The sequence below is a fragment of the Mytilus californianus genome, unplaced genomic scaffold (assembly GCF_021869535.1).
Source record: "Mytilus californianus isolate M0D057914Y unplaced genomic scaffold, xbMytCali1.0.p SCAF_11, whole genome shotgun sequence".
In the NCBI taxonomy this organism is placed as follows: Eukaryota; Metazoa; Mollusca; class Bivalvia; order Mytilida; family Mytilidae; genus Mytilus; species Mytilus californianus.
The window spans coordinates 42,027,350-42,049,457 of record NW_026262593.1 but is presented as its reverse complement, the minus strand read 5'-3'; the positions used below and the strand labels follow the sequence as shown (position 1 = coordinate 42,049,457).

Sequence of the window (22,108 nt, the reverse complement as noted above, 5' to 3'; positions counted from 1 at the left end):
ACCTCTTATTCCAAGATGTTTTGGTATTTTGTGGGAGACATTTTGATACATGTATGTCAGTCACAGTCGCACCTCCTCTTCCGAAAATGTTCTGGTATGTTGTGCGAGACAATGGCAGACTTAAATTGTCAGCAGACTTTAAAATTTGCATCATTAACCAATTGCAAATACTAGTAAAAAAAAACGGTGCCACTGCACAGAAAAAGAAATTTTTTCTACTGCAAATCAAGGCCATAAAGATACCAAAAAGCTTATAAGCATTTGTAACTTTATATAAACTACAAACCAGTAAAAGTCTGAAATGACCTATTTCTGTAATACACTGTACTGATTTTTGCTCGACCAGTCTGAAATGGTCTGAATTTTACTTGTTATTATTTGACCTCAATCTAACCATACTCGACTGTACTGATTTGTACTTGAACATTATCTTTGCCGTTGAAAAAAATCTGAACTATTACTCGACCAGTCAGAAACAGTCTTAACCAATTCCCGACATGTACTTGACCTATTTTATCTGTCTGAACCATACTAGACCAAAGGTCTGAACAATACTCGACCAGTCTGAACTATACTTGACCAGTAACCTCTCCTTTTTTTTAATTTTAACTGTTTATATAACTATTTTTTATCTGATATGACAACAACCACAAAACAGTAGAGATATTTTTACAGACTTCTACATCCTTACATGATTATTAGATTTATTAAATTAGAAATGATTAAAAATGTTCTTCTGATCAGAGGTAAACTATAAAGTAATACCTCTTGCTTGGGGCACACTCATTAAAAGAGCACACCTGGTCAGGTAGTAATAAATTTTGATTATCATCCTTTGAAAATTAAACAATATGTTGTAAAACTTAAATCGCAAAGACTTTTGAATCCACTAGAAAAATAATACACGAGTTTAAAGAAAAAAAGGATTTCTTTTTAGCTGTAAATCCCACCTGTACTGAGGTATTTAAATCTTTTTAATGTGCTTCTTATGTGCCATGTCTTAAATTTTGAGAAAACTTAATTAATTAATCTAAATTTTTACTGAAACTTTAGGACATAATTTCTTTTTTAAAAGGTCAAGGATTGCTATGGAAGTTCTATAATATTAAGTTCTTGGTGTTACAAAACAAGGGTGTCATTTAAAAAATTAATATGATGCTTTATATACAATTAAAAAAAAAATTGCTTCACTCGAATGACACCATAAATTTATCAAACGACAAAAATATTTTTGTAATTCTTGATCTGATATATATGAAAGCAATTTTCTAAAAAAAAAAGTCAATAATGATCAAATAATTGTTAGGAAAGCAATTTGTCAAAGTTGCTTGTTACTTAAATAGTTACATGATGCCAAGAAATATATCCTTTAACATGTTTAAGCATGATTTAAATTTGAAAGATATTCATTTATTAAGGTTTTTGAGCAATTTCCTTAACTGTAACATGAAAGAATTTAACAAAAGTAATTATTTTAAAATATTTCTCTTATGCATTCAAACAATTATAAACAAAATATTTGTGCTTTTTTGTCGTGTGAATTTTTTCCTATCAAATTTTGACTTATGACTTTCTGTCCGTTTACCTAGTTTTTTACCAGGCTTAAGTTGTTGTTGAAAATTTTCCAGTAACCACAAAATATATCTGAAAATTCAAAACGTTTTGAATAACATTTAAGTTTGAATAATGGTTGATATTTCTAGTATTTTTGATTTACATAATGCACTGTTAACATGGTCTTATATAAAAATTCATTTAACTGAAAACTTAATTTATTGCATGATATTTCTTAACGGATCAGAAATCATTTACTTTAACCATCTTGTTTTTATTTTTTCAAGAGGTGATATATATGATGAATATAGTGTTGATGATTATATAGAGTTTATTGTAAAATTTTGGTTTCAATGCTATATTAAATACAATTTAGATTTCCAATTGTTGTTCAAATTTCAAGCCAAGGGAAACACCTGAAAATAGTTCCTGAATTGATGAAAAACAATAGACAAATACAGAAATAGGTCTACGTTGGTTAAGACTTGGTCGAGTATGGTTCAGACTAGGTCGATGATGGTTCCGACACTTATAAAATGGTTAAGTTCTGGTCGAGTATAAATCGAGAACAAGTTCAGACTGTTAATTGCGGTTCAGACTACAGTCGAGTAATATCAATTAAATTTCAGACTAATTAAGACTGGTCGAATATAAATCAGTACAGTCGAGTACAGATATTGGCCATTTCAGACTTTTTTTATTGGTTTATAGTGATACTAGTTCTAGTATTATAGCATTTTGATTCCATTAACATGATCCGTATTCATATATTGATAAATCTACAATCGTTTATTAGCAGAACAATAGAATATTAATTTGCAAGTATGAACAAAAAAACATACATGGAAAATTATAATTACATCTTTCATTGATTCCTGAAACAGAATAAATTATGCATTATTTAGAAATGATTTAGTTTCTGTAATGCTCCATTTCACTGCTGGGATCTATTTAGGTTATTTATAGAAATTATCAAGCTACTGTGATCTTCCATCTCACTCCTATGATATATAAAGGTTATTTTTAGAAATATCAAGTGTCTGTGATCTTCCATCTTACTCCTATGATATATAAAGGTTATTTAAAGAAATTATCAAGTTTCTTTAGTGTTACATCTTTCTTTAATTATAGAAATGATCAAGTTTCTGTAGTGTTCCAATTTTTTTCGGATATATAAACATGATAAAAGTTATTTATAGAAATGATCAAGTTACTTTGAACTCCCATCTCACTCTTATGATATATAAAGGGTATTTATAGGAATGACCAAGTTACTGTAATCTTCCATCGCACTCTTATGATACATAAAGGTTATTTATAGAAATGAACAAATGCCTGTGATCTTCTATCTTACTCTGATGATAGATAAAGATTATTTATAGAAATGATCAAGTGTTTGTAATTTTTCATCGCACTCTTATGATATATAAAGGTTATATTATAGAAATGATCAAGTGTCTGTGATCATCTATCTTATTCTTATGACAAATAATTTCATTTCTATATATAACCATCATAATAATGGTTATATATAGAAGTGATAAAGTTAATGTGAGCATCCATCATAGTCGTAGGACATATAAAAGAAATGAGCAAGTTTCTGTGATCTTCCCTCAAACTCTTAATATGAATAAAAGTTATCAATTTGGCTTCAATCGTCATTGATTCAATGATCTAGCTGTATGCATATTTATTCATTTCTAGATGTTCCCGATTCAAAAATATTTGATGTAACTCTAATAATGATATTATTAAAAAACTTGACAAAACTGACCCCTCCTCATGGTGGATATGACACGTTGCCATCTTCTAACGAAACGACACCAACATCAGATTTAGCCAGAATAAAATATTACAGAAATTTCCTGGCTCACCTTGATGAGGGAAAAGTAGACAACAATACATTCAATACAGCATGGGACAATGTTACTGAAGTGAGTTTATGTTACTATGGATACAAAATACATGTGTTATATTTCATTATTATTATCATGGAAGGTATTCATCGCATACATTATACATAATATGGCATAAACAGTTCGTGTAATTTGTTTAAATGCTTTGAAACAAAAACGTTTAAAAAGTATGAGAGTAAATTCTATTTTTTATTAACTTATTTATTCTCCAACAAGAAGCAATGCATATACACAAAACATTTTAATGTAGTTTAAAAAGAGTCACTTTTCCTTGTGAGAGTGTTAGCCCAATATAAAGTGTCAGAGTTGCCGCAATATTGGAATCCTGTTTTTGTCAGAAGTAATTTATACCGCAGAAGATGTAAACTGTATTTTTCTCTCCGAATTTTAAAATATGAAAAGGGTAAATTTTTAAAACAGAAATAACTCTCTGCTAGTTTTGTTTTTTTTTAAGCGAAAATGACTTAAAGTGAACAATGTTGAAATTGTACCTTTCAATCCCTAATAGTTCAATTGATTAAAAAAAAAAGGATGAAAACTCAATCTCAACCCTTTTATCGAAAATGAAGAACAATGTACAAGTTAGAAAAGGAAATATTGTAGGATTGTAAATACGTCAAATATATTCAAAAAGTTTACTAAACTTTGTATGCTTAATTAAAATAACTAAACTTTGCTAGAATAAGATCTTTAACAGAAAGACACAATTTAACCAAAGTTGCATGCATAGTCCCATTTTCGTTTCTGGACTCTAACTTCAGTTTTCTTCATGTTGAGAATCAAAACTCGTATACAGAGTTCGAATGTGTGCAGTGAGTCCCTTTATAACTTGAAACATAGCATATTTTGCTGTGTCCACACTGTAACTAAAGTTTCACTCATCCATATTTAATGAAACTCATGCACAATGCTAAGAACCACAACACACAGACATATAGTTGAAATTTTCGTTATATGTCATTTACTGTTGTAGAGTTATGCCCCTTTATAACTTGTTAACTTGCATTTTGTTTTAGTTTCCGCACTCCTATTTAAGTTTGTTTAATTCAAATTTTATGAAACTTATACATAATGCTAAGAACCACAGAACACAGATAGAATTTTGGCAGTGAGTCATTTACTGTTCCAGAGGTATACCCTTTTTAACTCGGAAAATTGGAAAGCTTGACCTGGGGCATTCGTGTCCTCAGACACAGTCTTCTTTTATTTAAGAAATGATTCAATGTTGCATGTCATCTATGGTTTTTAAATCTATGTTATGTCAATGTAACATGATGGTGGCCAAAATAGGGACGTTTTTTTAAAGTAGTGCAGCTGTTAAACTTTCTTTCTATATTGAAGTTGAGATAAACATGAAGAGAACAAGTAATTCACCATGTTTTCCTGTAATGAATGTAGTATAATATTGTCGTAGTTTTGTGATATATGAAAAAATTACTTAGTTTTCTCATAGTTTTAAATACATGTACGCGGTATAAATGACCTAATTAGATAATTCAACAACGTTCTTGTGAATTTCTCCTTCACAGAAGGTACATGGTCCTTACATTTGATTATTATTTTCCAGTCATAAATAAATTCAAAGCTTTCCGTTTATAGCGAAATTAATATTTTGTTAGGAGTCGGGAATACTACCTCATATGGACATGCATAAATTAGCTACTAATGTCCTCGCAAATATAATTGTTATTTACGTACAAAGCAATTTCTTTTACCTAGGTTTTTGACCAATCCACTAAATGAGTAACAATGCATGGTGGACTACTAGGATCAACCGAGAACACGTGTCATAAATTGAAATACAACACATTTTTTCATGCATTGCGGGATACACAATTTCGCTTAGTTTTTCATATTTTGTATCTACATTCATAGTCCGTGATATGAAATATTTGTTCCATGCTCAGATTAACGAATAGTTGTTTCTATGCGTATGTTTAAATTACCCAAATGTTTCACCTACAATGCGGGAGTGTAATCTAACACAAAAATGATAAGACCCATCACTCTACTTTATTGTACTTGCACCTGTATATAAATTTCATATACTTTATTTTATTGATGATTAAACGAAGATTTCATATATTCGTCCACAAGACAGCAACGAAACAACAGTGAAAAACACAATAACCCTTTACTATGAAATTCTATGTAATGTTAATATATTAATAATTTGACAGGTACGGTTATGTATAAATTCTATATCAACCATCATAATTCATCGAAACTGTTCAAGACATACTTAATTCGTGTCTGACAATGTTAACAAAATCTATAAGAATTGATTTTTCTGCATATTTCAGGTTTTTTTCTCTTTGCTCTGAGGGTAATGAAGCAATATTTTCTTCAATCATTGCAACAAGCTGTTACTTCTATTGTATCGCTAGGAATTTTTGATATTTTTAACGCACTCGGATATTTGCCAATCTTGATAAAATCATATATGATGCTAACCATGTTTATGTGCGTCAAGGACGTGAACATTGATATGTTTTGTGAAATTGTAATTCTTATTTACTATTTCCCATTTTATACTAGCTTTTAACTACAACAGATATATGTTTTTATACGACCGCCAAATTTTTTATGCGTTCGTATTATGTAATGGCGATGTCCGCGTCTGCGTCTGAAGATATTTTGGCAATATCTAGAATATAAGTGTATGGATCTCTATGCAATTTTAGCAGAAGGTTTCATGCCACTGAAGGAGGGTTGAGATAGGTTTTGGGGGTTATTGTCGAAGCTGTTTTGTAATATTGGGCCAGAAAAAGGCGAAAATAATCATTTGTCTGGTTTTTAGACAATAACTTGAGTACAAATTTGTATATCTCTTTTAAAATTTAAGCACAAGGTACCACACCGCAATAGGAAGGTTGCGATTGATTTGGGGGGGGGGGGGGGGGGGGGGTGTTATAGTCATATCTGTTTTGTTATTAGGGGCCAAAACAAGCACATGTTTCAGGAAAATAATTTGAGTATAAAAGTATAGATTTTTATGAAATTTTACTATAAGTTCCGGTTTCAAAAGCATAGCTGGAATTGATCTTTGGGGGTCATGGTCCAAACCGTTAAATAATTAGGGGTCGAAAAGGGGCAAAAACAACTATTTTTCTGGTTTGTAAGCAATAACTTGAGTATAAGTGTATAGATCTCTATTAAGTTCTAGCCCATTTTTTTTTCACCACAATAGGACAATTTGTATTTATTTTGGGGAGCATTATAGTATCTGTTTAGGACTTTGGGGCAAATAAGGGGCTAACGAAAACAATTATTTTTCTTGTTTACGGACAATAACATGAGTATAAGTGCATGGATCTCTATTAAATTTTAGCAAAAGGTTCCATACCACAATAGAAAGGTTGCGTTTTTTATGGGGGGTTATTGTCGTAGCTGGTTAGAAATAAGGGGCCAAAAAGGGGCAAAAAAAAGCATTTTTTATTTTCAGGACAATAATTTGTGTATTAGATCATGGATCTCTATTTAATTTTACCACAAGGTTGCACCCTTCAAAAGGAAAGTTATGCTTGTGGAGAGGGGGAAGGGGAGGCATGGCACAACCGCTTTAAGATTAGGGGCCAAAAAGGGGCCAAAAAGGAACCGAAGATGTACTGAAGAGGACTATGATTTTCTGGTTTCTGGACAATGCCATGAATATAAGTCCATTAATTGCTATTTCATTGTGACACAAGTGTTATATAATAAAATAAAGTTTGGGATTGATTTAATAGGTTATGACAATAACGGTTCAATCAAGAGGGGCAAAAACAATACTTTTGTAATACTTTGTATAAATCGCTTATTTCGTTAGCAATTTCAATGGGGTTTGATTCAAAGTCTAGAATTCTTAGGGTTTTTTAATATGCTGAATCTTTTTTGGGTATTTAGAAATTTGGATTGTGGGTCCTATTTTTGAATTGATCTATATTAAGGTTCAAAGGGTCCAAAATTAAACCATTTTTTCATATGCTGAATCTAATTTTGAATTTAGATTTATTTAATTTTGAGGCCTGTCTTCAAATTGGTCCACTTTAAGGTCATAAGGGTTCAAAATTAAACTTTGTTTGGTTTATAAAACAAAAGGAACGGTTGGGGTTCTTTGATATGCTGAATCGAAGCATGTATTTAGATTTTTTATTTTGGGCACAGTATTAAAGTTTGTCATAATGGGGGTCCAAAATTAATCTTTGATTGATTTTATCAAAAAATGAATTATTGGTGTTCTTTGATGTGCAATTTTCTAACAGTGTTTAATTTTTTTTTTAATTTTGGGCCCATTTTTCAAACTGGTCCCATTAAGGTCCAAAGTATCCAAAATATAACTTAGTTTGATTTTTTCAAAACATGAATTCTCGGGATTCTTTGATAGGCTAAATCTTAGCATATAATTATAAATCAAATTTTGGGCACATTTTAAAAATTGGTTGAAAATGGAGTCCAAAATTAAAGTTTGTTTGATATTAACAAACATTTAATATATGGAGATTTTTGAAATGCTGAAAATAAGTGTGTTTGTTGATTTTGGATTTTGGGTCCTGTTATCAAATTGGTTCACATTGAGATCATAAGGGTCCCTAATTAAATTTTGTTGGATATCTTCAAAAATTGAATTCGTGGGGTTCCGTAAAAAGGAAGGTCGGTTTGTTTTTGGGGGTTATGATGCTAACGGTTAGGGGAAAATGGGCCAAAATAAACCACTTTTGCAATACATTGTATAAATTGATTATTTCTTGACCAATTTCAATGGGGTTTAATTCAAAGTCTTGAATTGTTGGGGATCTTTAATGTGCTGAAACTTACTATAATTTAGAATTTGGGTTCATGGCCCTGTTTTTGAATTCGCCCTTATTTAGGTCCAAATTAAACTTTGTTTGATTTCATCAAAATTGAATTTATTCTTTCATTTGCCGAATCTAACCGTGTATATAGATTTTTAATTTTTGGGGCCTGTTTTCAAATTTCTAATTTCAATTTTCAATGGGTCCAAATTAAAATGTGCTTAATTTTAACAAAAATTGAATTCGTGGGGAAATTTGGTATACTAAATCTTATTGTGTTTTTAGATTTTTGAATTTGGGATCTTTTTTCAAATTGGTCTACATTAAAGTTCAAAGGGTTAAATTCAAAGCCTTGAATTTTTTGGGTTCTTTAATATGCTGAATCTTACCGTATATTAAGAATTTGGGTTCATGGCTCTGTTTTTGAATTGGCCCATTTTTAGGTCCAAAATTAAACTTTGTTTGATTTCATCAAAATGGAATTATTGGTGTTCCTTGATATAAACCGTGTATTTAGATTTTTTATTTTTGGGGCCTGTTTTCAAATTTCAAAGGAGTCCAAATTAAAATTAGTTTGATTTAACAAAAATTGAATTCGTGGGGGTAATTTGATATACTAAATCTAATTGTGTTTTTAGATTTTTGATTTTGGGATCGATTTTCAAATTGGTCTACATTATCGTTCAAAGGGTCCAAACAAAATTTTTTTATTTGATTTTAACAAAAATTGAATTCAAGGGGTTCTCTCATATGCTGTATCTAATCATGTTTTAAGCTTTTTTATTTTGGGGTCAGTTTTTAAGTTGGTCAAAATTGGGTTCCAAAATTAAACGTTATTTGATTTTAACAAAAATTGAATATATTAAGTTCTTTGATATGCTGAATCTAACCATATATTTTGATCTTTGATTTTGGGCCCAGCTTTCAAGTTGGTCGAAAATGGGGTCTAAAATTAAAATTTGTTTGAATTCAACAAAAATGGAATATAATAATTATGTGGTTCTTTGATATGGTGAATCTAACCGTGTATTAAGATTGTTAATTTTGGGCCTGTTATCAAATTGGTCTACATTGAGGCACAAAGGGTCCAAAATTAAACTTTGTTTGATTTCATCAAAGATTAAAGTTTTGGGGTTCTATGGTATGCTGAATCTTATCGTATATTTATTTTTTGGGTATGGGACCATATTGAGATAAAGTCCAACTTTAAAAAAATTGGTTCTTTGACCACATTTGTACTGTGTCAAAAACCTGCGGAGATTTTTGTTCAATGTTACAATTATATTCCTCTATTATGAAATCAATGCGGAGATTTTTGTTCAATGTTACAATTATATTCCTCTATTATGAAATCAAAACCCTGATAAGCATCAATGCGACCACTTCGGAAAAAGGACTCTTGTTTATTCAAACAATTTCGAATTTCAATGTTTTTGGAATGCCATTATATCGGATACAAAAAATCCAAGAGCATATATATAGAGAGGCGTGCAACCGTTTTGACAGATTTTAAAGAGCTGAAATGAATTTTATACTTGGCAGTGGTCACTTCCTTGGAAATGTCACTGTTTCACGTGAAATCAATGCAAAGGTACAATGTATTACAATGGACAAAACCTGTTCAACTACTTTTACGACTTTTGAAGATTATGTTATATATTTTACATTTAATACATTGGCAGAACGAAATTATTTATTATGAGAGTCCCAGACACTTTACAAGTTGACTGTTTTCCACTAATATCACGTGATTTTAACTGGAAGTAAACTCGTAGTAGCCCACAACACATTGTCGTTTATTGAGTCGATTGGTCAGTTTTTTTAATGCCATATTTACCTTCTATTTGGATAACTACTATGCAAATTGTATTGACGTCAGGAAATGTAGCGGTCCTGGCCTGTTGAAAATACATGTAGAAAAGGAACAAGTCATCTTAGCTTTTGTCGTTTAAATAATAAGGACTGTTCTCTGTTAATTTTCAGGCTATCAGCAGATTAGGTGGACAAGGAATGAAACAGGAGTGTGATGACCTGAAGGTGAAGATACTTAATCAGACTAATCAGGAAATGATACTTAACATTAAACGTTCAAATGATGAAATAACGGAACTGAAAAGTCAGTGGAGAGCTTGAAAAAAGCCAATGAAGATATGACAGTAGAAGTTAACAAGTTAAAACTATCTCATGAAGATACAGTACCATGGAATATTAGGGGTAAATATTTGACAGTCAAGAATTGTAATATAGAAGAAGGTTAAAATTTGGCATAACTAAAGCAAATCTATTTTGAGCTATCTTTGATTTTCTGTTTGAATGTTGATTATATGTATTGGAAAAAAACAGTCCAGACAACTGTCATCCGACAAGATATTTTAATAATATTTGCCATATGATGCCTTAAAACATCAGTTTTGCCTGTGGTTATAGTGTCAGAATGCCAGTCACAGAGATAACAACCAAAGACTTGGTTGCTTCATATCTTCTTTGCAGCTGTCTAACTATTATGTTACAAAGCTTCTGTCTGTCATATGCCCATTTACACTGACCTCATTTTCATGGGTCCTCGACTGCTTGAAAAAATATGAAGAGTTTTTCTCATGTGAAATACTCACTTATTATGAGTAAAATGATAGTTATAATTGGTATTAGGGATCTTGCAAGGTCTAGACATCAGTCTGACAGGGTTCACCTGACCTCGACCTTTTTTCACGGATCAGTGATCAAGCATAAGTTTTTGTGGTCAAGATCGTATCTCAGATACTATAGGTAATTGGTCCGTAATACTTGGTGTGAAATGATTGAAAAGTGTGCATGTCCGTTTCATTTGACCTTGACCTAATGTTAAGGGTTCAATGGTCAATGTTAGAATTTTGTGGTTTTATCCTTTTATCAGATACGATCAGCAGTTGGTCAACTATATTTGGTGTTTGAAATGATTGTTAAGGATACATATCTGTCTGATAGGGTTCATCTAACCTTGACTTCATTTTCATGGTTCATTGGTCAATGTAAAGTTTTTGTGGTTTGTTCTGTCTTTCAAGTACTGTAAACAATACATTTGTAGATCAGCTTATTTGGTGTATGGAATGATTAAAAGTTGTCTGTCTTATACGGTTCATGTAACTTTGACCTCATTTCATTGTTCATTAGTCAATGATAAGTTTTCAGCGTTACCTCTCTCTTTTAGATACTAAGAAATAGGTCAACTCTATTTGGTGTATTGCATGAGTGCATTGGATACACATTGTCTGCCAGGGTTCATCTGATCTTGACCTCATTTTATTGATTCATTAGTTAATGTTCATTTTTTGTAATTAGGTTTGTTTCTCAGATAATATGAGCAATATGCTAACTGTATTTGATGTATGGTATGACATTTAAACATGATTAGTAAAGCAAGCAAGACATTTCAGTATGTGCACTCTTGTTTTTGGAACTTTAAAACTAATTTAACAATGAAATAACAGGGTGAATAATTAAATCAATTGACACAAAACAAAATGGGGAAGTCCATTAAACTTTACAAAATCAACCTTTAAACTAATTTCAAGCAACTGAACGAATAGAAAACAATTGTCATATTACTGACTTTGTACAGGCATTTTCCAAAGAAAATGTGGCATAAAACTGATGTGAGATTTGTTCTTGGTGAATTGGACAAGTTTTAGAATGCTTCTGATTGCAATTCTCTAAATGGTTAATATCCTACAAATCAGTGAACTTGCATTTCCTGGTATGCAGGTCACAATTCCAGTCACAACAGACTGAATCAAATAAATACACAAGCTAAACAAAAGCAACAGTAGTATACCGCTGTTCAAAAGTCATAAATCGATTGAGATAAGACAAATCCGGGTTATAAACTAAACCCGAGGGAAACACATCAACTACAAGAGGAATGAATTTATTTCCAGTCCTGTTGATTTGTTATGTTTTGGAATAAAAGGGAGTTGTCTTGCCATAAAAAGATAGACAAGAATACTTTAAGTGTATATGGAAAGCAACAATCAATATCCATCTTGTGTTGGTCTTATATTTTAACAGTCAAAGACTTTAAAACTACTTATTGATATCTCAGTTATTTTTTTATGGAAAACTTCGGCATGTTCGAGAAAAGCAAACATGATTTTAACTTCTAAAATCCTTCCCAAAATCATCAACATTTACGAAATGACAGAAAAAAATTTACACTGTCATTGAAATCAATTTGTGAAGTGAACAATTTTAACAATATTAATGTCATAAAGACACACAAACCAGTTCAATCCAGAATGTGTTCATCAAATTTAAAGTATTTGTAAACGCTAGACCACTCGACCACCTAGGCTCTGTAATAATAAAGCTTTCGGTGGCCGGGTGTTACCTTTCCTCGTCAGTTTTTATCTAGCGTCGTAATGCTTCATGCCTTATATATCATGTACTGTGTTACGACGCTTAATAAAAACTGACGAGGAAAGGTAACACCAGGCCACCGAAAGCTTTATTATTATAGAGCCTAGATGGTCGAGTGGTCTAGCGCGTCGGGCATAGTGCAAGGCGATTTGGTGTCAATAGCATGAGTTCGAATCCCGGCCAGGGAAGAACAAAAAATTTGCTTCCGCAAATTTACAGATCTAACATTGTTGGGCTGTTGTTTAGACGAATTATATATACAGAATGTATTTTCAGCCTGTATCACCATCACTGCTGTTGATCCGATGGATAATATCTGTTGTAGAGTCGTCACTGGTTCAGAATTACTTATATATATATAAATTTTTGTTAAAATAGACTTTTGGAAATTGTTGTTTGTGCAGTATTTAGGACCCCTCTACCAAGAAATTTGTTTTACATGCACACGTATAAAAATTGCGGTTTTTATCCAACGCAATCATAGGTTTGAACGTTGTTTTCAATTTAGACTTTTAAATATATATATATATACCCCTTCATATCATTATGAAAATGAGAAGATGAGGTGTGAAATGTGTTATCAATGTCAATGAGAGAGATATTCACCAAACACTAAAGGACAAGAATATTGGCATATATTGGTCATATGGTCTTCAATAAGGAGTAAAACCCATACTGTATAGTAAATAAATTTTAAATACTCATAAACTTTTTTGTCTTTTGGAAATTGTTGTTTGTGCAGTATTTAGACCCCTCTACAAAGAAATTTGTTTTACATGCACACGTATAAATATTGCGGTTTTTATCCAACGCAATCATAGGTTTGAACGTTGTTTTCAATTTAGACTTTTAAATATATATATATATACCCCTTCATATCATTATGAAAATGAGAAGATGAGGTGTGAAATGTGTTATCAATGTCAATGAGAGAGATATTCACCAAACACTAAAGGACAAGAATATTGGCATATATTGGTCATATGGTCTTCAATAAGGAGTAAAACCAATACTGTATAGTAAATTTTAAATACTCAGAGAAAACAGAATGTTGAACAATGTAAAGAAAATACGAACAGTCTGAGTTTTACTTAAACAAAAAATAAACAACAATTATACTAGACACCAACTAATGACATTCACTGTACTACAAACTCCTGACTTCAGACATGCACATAAAAAATGTTGCAGGGTTGAAAATGTTTGAGACCTCAGCTCTCTGCTTACATGGAACAGTCCTGTAATAGCAAAGCATGAGAACAAACTATCAAAAAATCAATTAGAAAAGTCCTGACTATTCATATAGATGCTTAGCACAAACAACAACCAAAACAAAACATAGACACATAGTTAATAAAGTTCTTATCAAAACGTACTCACAGCTAGATACTGAATGCTAGCCTATCAACTATTTTATGATAAACCATGTTTTTTTTTTTATCTTAGACAAAGATATCAATCAATGCACATCCAACGGATTTAATGTAAAGACATCACAATTTGTCTGAGCAAAGAATGTCCTTGTCAAATTTGAGTATCAACAGGCTGTGGACCAATGGTGTTAATAACTGCAATATATGTTTAATTATGTATTATACATCAAACAAAATCAGAGAAAGTACTGTTTGAGGCAACTTTCAAAGAAAAAAACTACAATGCCAAACTGATTACCTTTAAGAATTAGTTTATGTAAAAGCCAAATTTGTTCACAATGATAGTATCTTAATTACAACCAGGTGTGTCCGGTGAAAATATTTGATTGCATTGAAGTAACTAAATGATACTTGGTGCTATTGTTGTCCCCAAGAGGGGTCAATGTAGTGATGAGGGTTTGAATGGTTGTCTGCAAGGTCAAGGTGACAAACTTATATGAACTTAACAATCCCATGTTTAATGTACAAAGTTTTTTCTACCTGCTGAATGCCGTTAGAGATATTCATGATATGTTTTGTTATATGTGTGCCTACCAAGAGGGGATGCGTCTCAAATAAGTTAAGACTGTTTGTCTGAAAGGCTAAGGTCACACAATGATAATATTATCATGACAATGAGAGAAGAGGCCGGTGTAATATTTTATGAGCTATTTTATCATATACAATCAGTGCAAAAGAGAGACTTAAGATTCCATATTGAAATTTAATATCAAAAGTTTGAAACCAACAAAAATCAGGGTTGATCTCATGTGTTCCAAAAGAGCAAGCAGACACTTCTCCCTTTGTGGCACTCTTTGTGTTGCACGGTTTACATATCTGTCACAGTCTTTTTTTTTTATTATTGGACAGACATAGTGAGTAATATATAACCCCGGTTTTGCTGATGGTGCTATAAAATGAACATGTAATTATTAATTAGGGACAAATTGAGGGCTTCTATGAATTTTTTAAACTTCCATCTTAATTGACAAGGACTGCCAGTTTTATATACAGTTGATTAATCTGGATAGAGAGAGTCATTGATTTAATTATATTTCAGCACAAAACAGTGAGATCCTCGTGGAGTGGAAGGACAAAGACAATATGTTTATAACAACCAGAGGTGCAACACATGTACTGAAATATATAAAAGAGAACAGTTGTGTAACTATTATTGCTAGTTCTGGTGTGGGTAAGACGGCAACACTCCGACATGTGGCTTTACAAATGGGAAAGGAAGGATACGATTTACTTCTAGTTACAGATCCACGTTACATTGTTAAGTTTTATAATCAAACCCAGAAAACGTTGTTTGTTATTGATGATTTATGTGGAAACTATTCCTTAAACCAGACTAACATAAATGTTTGGGAACCATTCATGGAGCAAATACAAAAGATTCTTTCAACTGAACTTGCCAAAATAATTGTAGCATGTCGATTACAAGTGTATCAGGATGACAAGTTTGAATCTTTATCAGTTTTCAAATCATGTGTCTGTAACCTGATATCAGATAACATGTGCTTGTCAAAAGTTGAAAAAGAATCAATAGCTGAAGTATATCTTAAGGAAAAAGCACCTGAGATTAAAGATTTTTATAATTTATATGATTGTTTCCCACTTTTATGCAAATTGTATTATGAAAATCCTGCACATACTACCATAGATTTTTTCCAGAATCCTTTTACAGTTTATGAAGCAGATGTTGACAAACTACAGAAGAAAGGATTTTTTGGTAAGTACTGTGCTTTGGCTTTATGTGTCATGTTTAACAATAATTTGAAGGAAGAGATATTAACAGAGGGGATGAATGAAGAAACAAGAACAATTATTGAGAACACATGTGAGGCATGTAAGTTGCATAGAGGGACATCCAGGCTTACTTTGCAGGATGAACTGAACTCATTTATACATACATTCCTCAAAAAGGAACAAAACATATACAAAACTATTAATGATAAAATGTTCGACTTTCTGGTGTACTTCTTTGGACAGAAAATAATTACATGCATGATAAAATATGCACATAGTAGCTTGATCAAGGAAAGATTTCTGTTAGGAAAACAAGACAATGTGGATCGGTTTAAAACAGTTGTGTCTCCTGACAATCATGAAATGTAATTACAAAGAATGATTGATGACTGGTCAAAGGGTAAAGTCGATGATGTGTTTAGTAACATAAATATGAATATATCTCAGTTCAGAAACAAGTTTATCTGTTGTTTGAAAAAACTGGATGTAACTTACCAGAAACAATTAGCACTCACCTGTGATGAACATAGCAATGATACTGCACTGCTATTGTCATGTTTTATAGGTGACAGCCATATGATTCGTTGGTGTATTAATAATAATGGTAATGTTGATCAGTGTAGGAGTAATGAGACAACACCATTGAAACTAGCTGCCCAGGAAGGTTTGACTGAAATAGTAAGGATGTTGTTGAACAAAGAAGCAGATTATAAAAAATGTAACAATGATGGATGGTCACCTGTCATTAGTGCTTGTCAAAATGGACGAACAGAAATAGTAAGGATGTTGTTAGACAAAGGAGCAGATTATAATACATTTGAAAATAATGGTGTGTCATCTGTAATGTGTGCTTGTAGATATGGCCATACAGAAATAGTACGAATGTTGTTAGACATAGGAGCAAATTATAATAAATGTGATAATAATGGTTGGTCACCTGTACGTAGTGCTTGTAGATATGGACATACGGAAATACTAACGATGTTGTTAAACAAAGGGGCAGCTTATGACACATGTAACAATACTGGTTGGTCACCTGTACTTACTGCTTGTAGATATGGGCATACAGAAATAGTAAAGATGTTGTTAGATAAAGGGGCAAATTATGATACATGTAACAATGATGGTTGGTCACCTGTATTTAGTGCTTGCAGATATGGACACATTGAAATAGTAAGGATGTTGTTAGACAAAGGAGCAGATTATGATATATGTAACAATGATGTTTGGTCACCTGTAATGATTGCTTGTAGTTATGGACATACAGAAATAGTAAGGATGTTGTTAGACAAAGGAGCAGATTATAATAAACGTAACAGTAATGGTTTGTCACCTGTAATGCTTGCTTGTATTGAGGAACATGCAGAATCTACAGAAATAGTAAGGATGTTGATAGACAAAGGAGCGGAATATAATACATGTAGCAATGGTGGTTGGTCACCTATTAATATTACTTGTAGAAATGGACGTACAGAAATATTAAGGATGTTGTTAGACATAGGAGCAACTCCTTTTAAATGTAACAATGATGTTTGGTCACCCGTAATGATTGCTTGTAGAGAAGGACATGAAGAAATAGTAAGGATGTTGTTAGACAATGGAGCAGATTGTAATACATGTGATAATGATGGTAGGTCACTTGTAATGAGTGCTTGTAGAAATGGACATATAGAAAAAGTAAGGATGTTGCTAGACAACGGAGCAGATTATAATAAATGTGATAATAATGGTTGGTCATCTGTAATATTTGCTTGTAGATATGGACATACAGTAATAGTAAGGTATTATTAGGCAAAGGAGCAGATTATAATAAATGTAACAGTGATGGTGTGTCACCTGTAATGCATGCTTGTAGATTTGGACATCCAGAAATAATAAGAATGTTGTTAAATAAAGGAGCAGATTATAATACATGTAACAATAAAGGCCAGTCAGCTCTAATAATTGCTTCAGAAAGAGGTCATAGTGATATAGTTAGTATAATAAATGAGCATTCGAGGAAAGAAACAGGTACATAACACTATAAAGATATTTAAGATTTGAAGTTTGAAGATTTTGATTTAGATTTAACATTAAATTAACTTTAACCTCTACGTCATTTGGTCTATTGTGGAGAGTGGTCTCATTGGCAATAATATCACATCTTATTTTTATCTTTTTTTTCAGATATTTCAGTTAGAAGATTTCAGATTCGTCAATTAATTAACCTTAACTCTAAATACATAAATCTTAAACTGTCGTCGTATTATTTCTTAATAATCACTGTACTTCTAAACAATTAATGTCCCGAATATTCAAGAAATATTTATTTGCCACTGGATGTTAAGCATCAACAATCAATCAATCCCAAAGATTAATACACAGAAAACGCATGTTGTGCTATTGATATGATAGTTAAAAATCCAAATATAGATTATATATTGTAGCATTTTAAAGCTAAACTACATGTGTTCCCAAACTTAATCAGTTTTATCCAATGATGGTAGGTGACAGTGACAGACAAATATTCATGCTTTGCCCCTTTTCTCAAGAACCATAAAAGATAACAAAAAACTATAAACAGCAAAATCAACAGCAATGCAGAATATAGAAAAAAGCCCGAAACCATTGGACGAGTCCTTATAGAAGTTGTTGACCTTGCAACAATTGTTTGACTCATTTTTATTATTATGCAAATTAATTTGGAAACTATAATAGATAGATAGACATTGTAAATAGCAAAATGGTCAGTTATGGAAAAGCTTCAAATATAGCAAAAATGGCTGAAACCATGTATGCTCGTAAAATCAATTTCACAATTTTTGGTAAACTATTGCATACAAATTTAGCACGTTAAAATTTAAAAGAACATCGAATTTATTTTATTATTTGAAATATTACTGATTTAATTCTTTTAAAATAGATGAACATTTGTAGAGAAGGCACTTTGAGTTAGCGAAAAACGAATATATCTTAAAAACATCAAATCTCCAATCTTGAATTTATAGGTTATTCTTAAAAATAACTATATCTTGTGAGACATACATTTCCGTTTTAATGATGTAAAATAATAATAACTGTTTAATGTTTTGTAGCATTTTCTGAAATTTATTACATGTGAAAATGCTTCACCATTTTTATTGTATAATGTGTTTTCAAATTCGTTTCCCCTTACTTCCTGTTTACTGTAAACTTAAAACGAGGATTTCATAAGGTTGACTGGTTCCCTCTCCTTTTTCTGTTTGGCTCTGTTATCGGCCCTTGACAACAAGGGTGACTGAGATAACCGTATGTTGCAAAAGAGTGGACCAGCCTAATCATAAATAAGCAATAGCTCATAGTTGTACTTGTTTGTACCTTTAAGTTGGTGTGTATACAGGCTCAAATGATTGTGCATACGATTGTAGAGAAGTATGTTAATGTGTATTTAAGTATATTGTTATTACGTTATAACCACTATTTTATTGTAATTTGATTAAATATGATCATAATATTTTTGTATGATTTCTCAATAAATACCTCGGAGTTATGTACTAAAAATGTACTGATAATTTTGACGTCTGTTTATCACACTGGTATTAACTTATAATTTGACAATTGTTTACAACAGAGTTGTTCACTTAGAATCAAATAATTGTTAATCACAGACTTATATAGTTATCATTTGACAATTGTTTACAACAGAGCTGTATACTTATAAACAAATAATTGTTAATCACAGACTTATATAGTTATCATTTGACAATTGTTTACAACAGAGTTGTTTACTTATAATCTTACAATTGTTTTCTACTTAATTACTTGCTTGTAATTGAAGAATTGCGTAACTCGGAACTATTTACTTATAATAGGATAATTCTTAACCATGTAGGTGTTTACTTACAATTTGCAATTGTTCACCACTTAGATATAATTATTACTTGTAACCACATAGTTGTTTACTTATAATCTTACAACTTTTTACCACAGAATTATTTACTTATAATTTAACAATTGTTTACCTCAGAGTTGTTTAATTATAATCTGACGATTGTTTACCACAGAATTTATTACTTCTAATTTTAACAATTGTTTATCACAGAGCTGTTTTCTTATAATTTGACAATTGTTTATTGCAGAGAGTTGATTAAATTATAATTTGTTTATTCATAATTTGACGATTGTTTACCACAAAGTTATTATAACTGATTATTTTACAATTGTTTTGAACAGAGTTGTTTATGTATAGTTCGACAATTGTTTTCCACATTTATTTTTAATTATAATTTGACAATTGTTTACCACAAATTTGTTTAATTATAATTTGACGATTGTTTACCTTATAGTTTGATAATTGTTTACCACAGAGTTGTTAATCATAATTTGACGATTGTTTACCATAAACCTTTTTTTATTTATAATTATATAATTGTTTACCACAGAGCTATTAACTGAAAATTTGACAATTGCTTTCAACAGAGTTGTTTATGTATAGTTAGACAATTGTTTACCTCAGAACTGTTTACTTATGAATTGACTATCATTAACAACAAAGATGTTAAATTATAATCTTACAATTGTTTACCACATAATTGTTTACCTATAATCCTACAATTGTTCACTGCAGAATAATTTACTTATAGTTTGACAATTGGTTACCACAGAGTTAGCTAATTACAATTAAATGATAAATAACGACAGAATATTTCACTGACAATTTTAACAATTGTTTACCACAAAGCTGTCTCTTATGATTAAACAGTTGTTTACCACATAATTATTTACTTACAATTTGATAATTGTTTACCAAAGAATTATTTACTTATAAATATGACAATTGTTTATCACAAAGATATCACTAGTGAGTCCGATTCAAAAAGTAAAGATGCGATACTATATGTCAATAACAGATGGACAATTCTCTGAAGCGATGCTGACAAACTAATTTATGTATATTTAAAATTGCTTTTTACATTTCAACAATGCCGCCATTGAAGTATTCTTGTCCACTATAAAATGAAAATAACATTACATAAACTTGGGCGTACGGAGCCCTTTTCTGGATTTACGTCCATGAAGAAATCTCAATCCCTAAATATTTGAATACAGTTGCATGTAATTGGCTTAATGTACGCAATGTCTCGACTCAGGAAAGACATGTTTTATGGTTGTTGATATCTTAACAAAATGGTCGTCTAATCTGTTTAATACCGATTATATACTATTCACTAATTTGACCGTTTAACTCACTCTGGATATGCTTAGCGGACGACGCATGAAATACCAGGAAATACTTTCCATATCCACACACAAAGTCCCGCTCCGTTTGGAATTACGCACAAGGTTCTGCTCCATCTAAAATTCATTGAATGCCCTCGTTTTTTTTTTAATTTTTAAACATTTTGATTACATTTTAAATTAAATTAACAACATTTGAACATTGGCAAAATGTTTGGTAAACTATGCGATACTTGATCAAAATACTGTATAGTAATAGTATAACAGTATATTTCTTGTTAGTACTATGATCATTGGCAAGTACTATGATTCTGTTTTATTGCGGCTGTGGGAAATATAAATACATGTAGCTTTAAAACTTTACTTCGTTGCACACGTACAGTATTTATACACCTTGACGTTTTATCCTATACCGAGAAACATCCCTTCGAAATGTAAACGTTACATCAAGCTACAAATCCTTGTGTAGAGTGATTTAAATATCCAAAGAACCCTTGTAAAATCTTTCTGAGTAGTCAAAAATGGCCTCTTTCAATGTATTTTGTTACCCTTATCCGACATACCTAAGTTTCTCGCTGGTGATTAGAATTGAGATAGGCTCCTCATATTTCACAAACCATTGACAAGTTATATGACAGCATGATGATGTTTGATATATACTTTTGAATTTCTGATTGTAGTAACGTCTTTGAGTATTCTCTTGATCGGACTAAACATTGAGTTAAATTTAATTAAAGCTTAAATAAATATGTACTGTAATACACTTATAGACATTAATGATGCTTCATTGATTAAACCTTTATTTTGGATGGCAAAAGGTCATGCTTTTAAATTTCAACTTGAACATAAACCAGTCCAAAAATATCAGTACAAATCCCACAAAATTGGCTTAAAGACGTGATACACAGCGGGGAGGGATACAATCCCTAGACAAAAAATTAATTATTTCAATGTTTTTTTAGTCAAAAAATACAATAACCGGTACATAAACATAAAATATTGTGGAATGATTGCCAAGGAAACAACTTTCAAATAGAAAACAAAATGACATAGATGGAAGCAACTAAATGTCATGGTATGGCCTTCAACAATGAGCAAAGCCCATACCGTA

General features: G+C 31.3%; 1 protein-coding gene across 3 annotated transcripts in view; it reads left to right on the top strand.

The window, feature by feature from the left end:
* Positions 1 to 22,108, top strand: part of LOC127720106 (ankyrin repeat domain-containing protein 50-like) — an 89,384-nt gene that overhangs the window by 17,788 nt on the left and 49,488 nt on the right. Inside the window, exons 2-4 of one of the 3 annotated variants that reach the window (XM_052226516.1) lie at positions 3,259 to 3,488; positions 10,229 to 10,459; positions 15,110 to 20,607. In XM_052226516.1, the coding sequence (XP_052082476.1) occupies positions 16,180 to 17,592 (1,413 nt within the window). In that variant the 5' untranslated portion in view covers positions 3,259 to 3,488; positions 10,229 to 10,459; positions 15,110 to 16,179 and the 3' untranslated portion in view covers positions 17,593 to 20,607. Of the gene's footprint in view, positions 1 to 3,258; positions 3,489 to 10,228; positions 10,503 to 15,109; positions 20,608 to 22,108 lie in introns of those variants that run through there. The other 2 variants (XR_007990618.1, XM_052226517.1) reach the window with 2 other exon arrangements.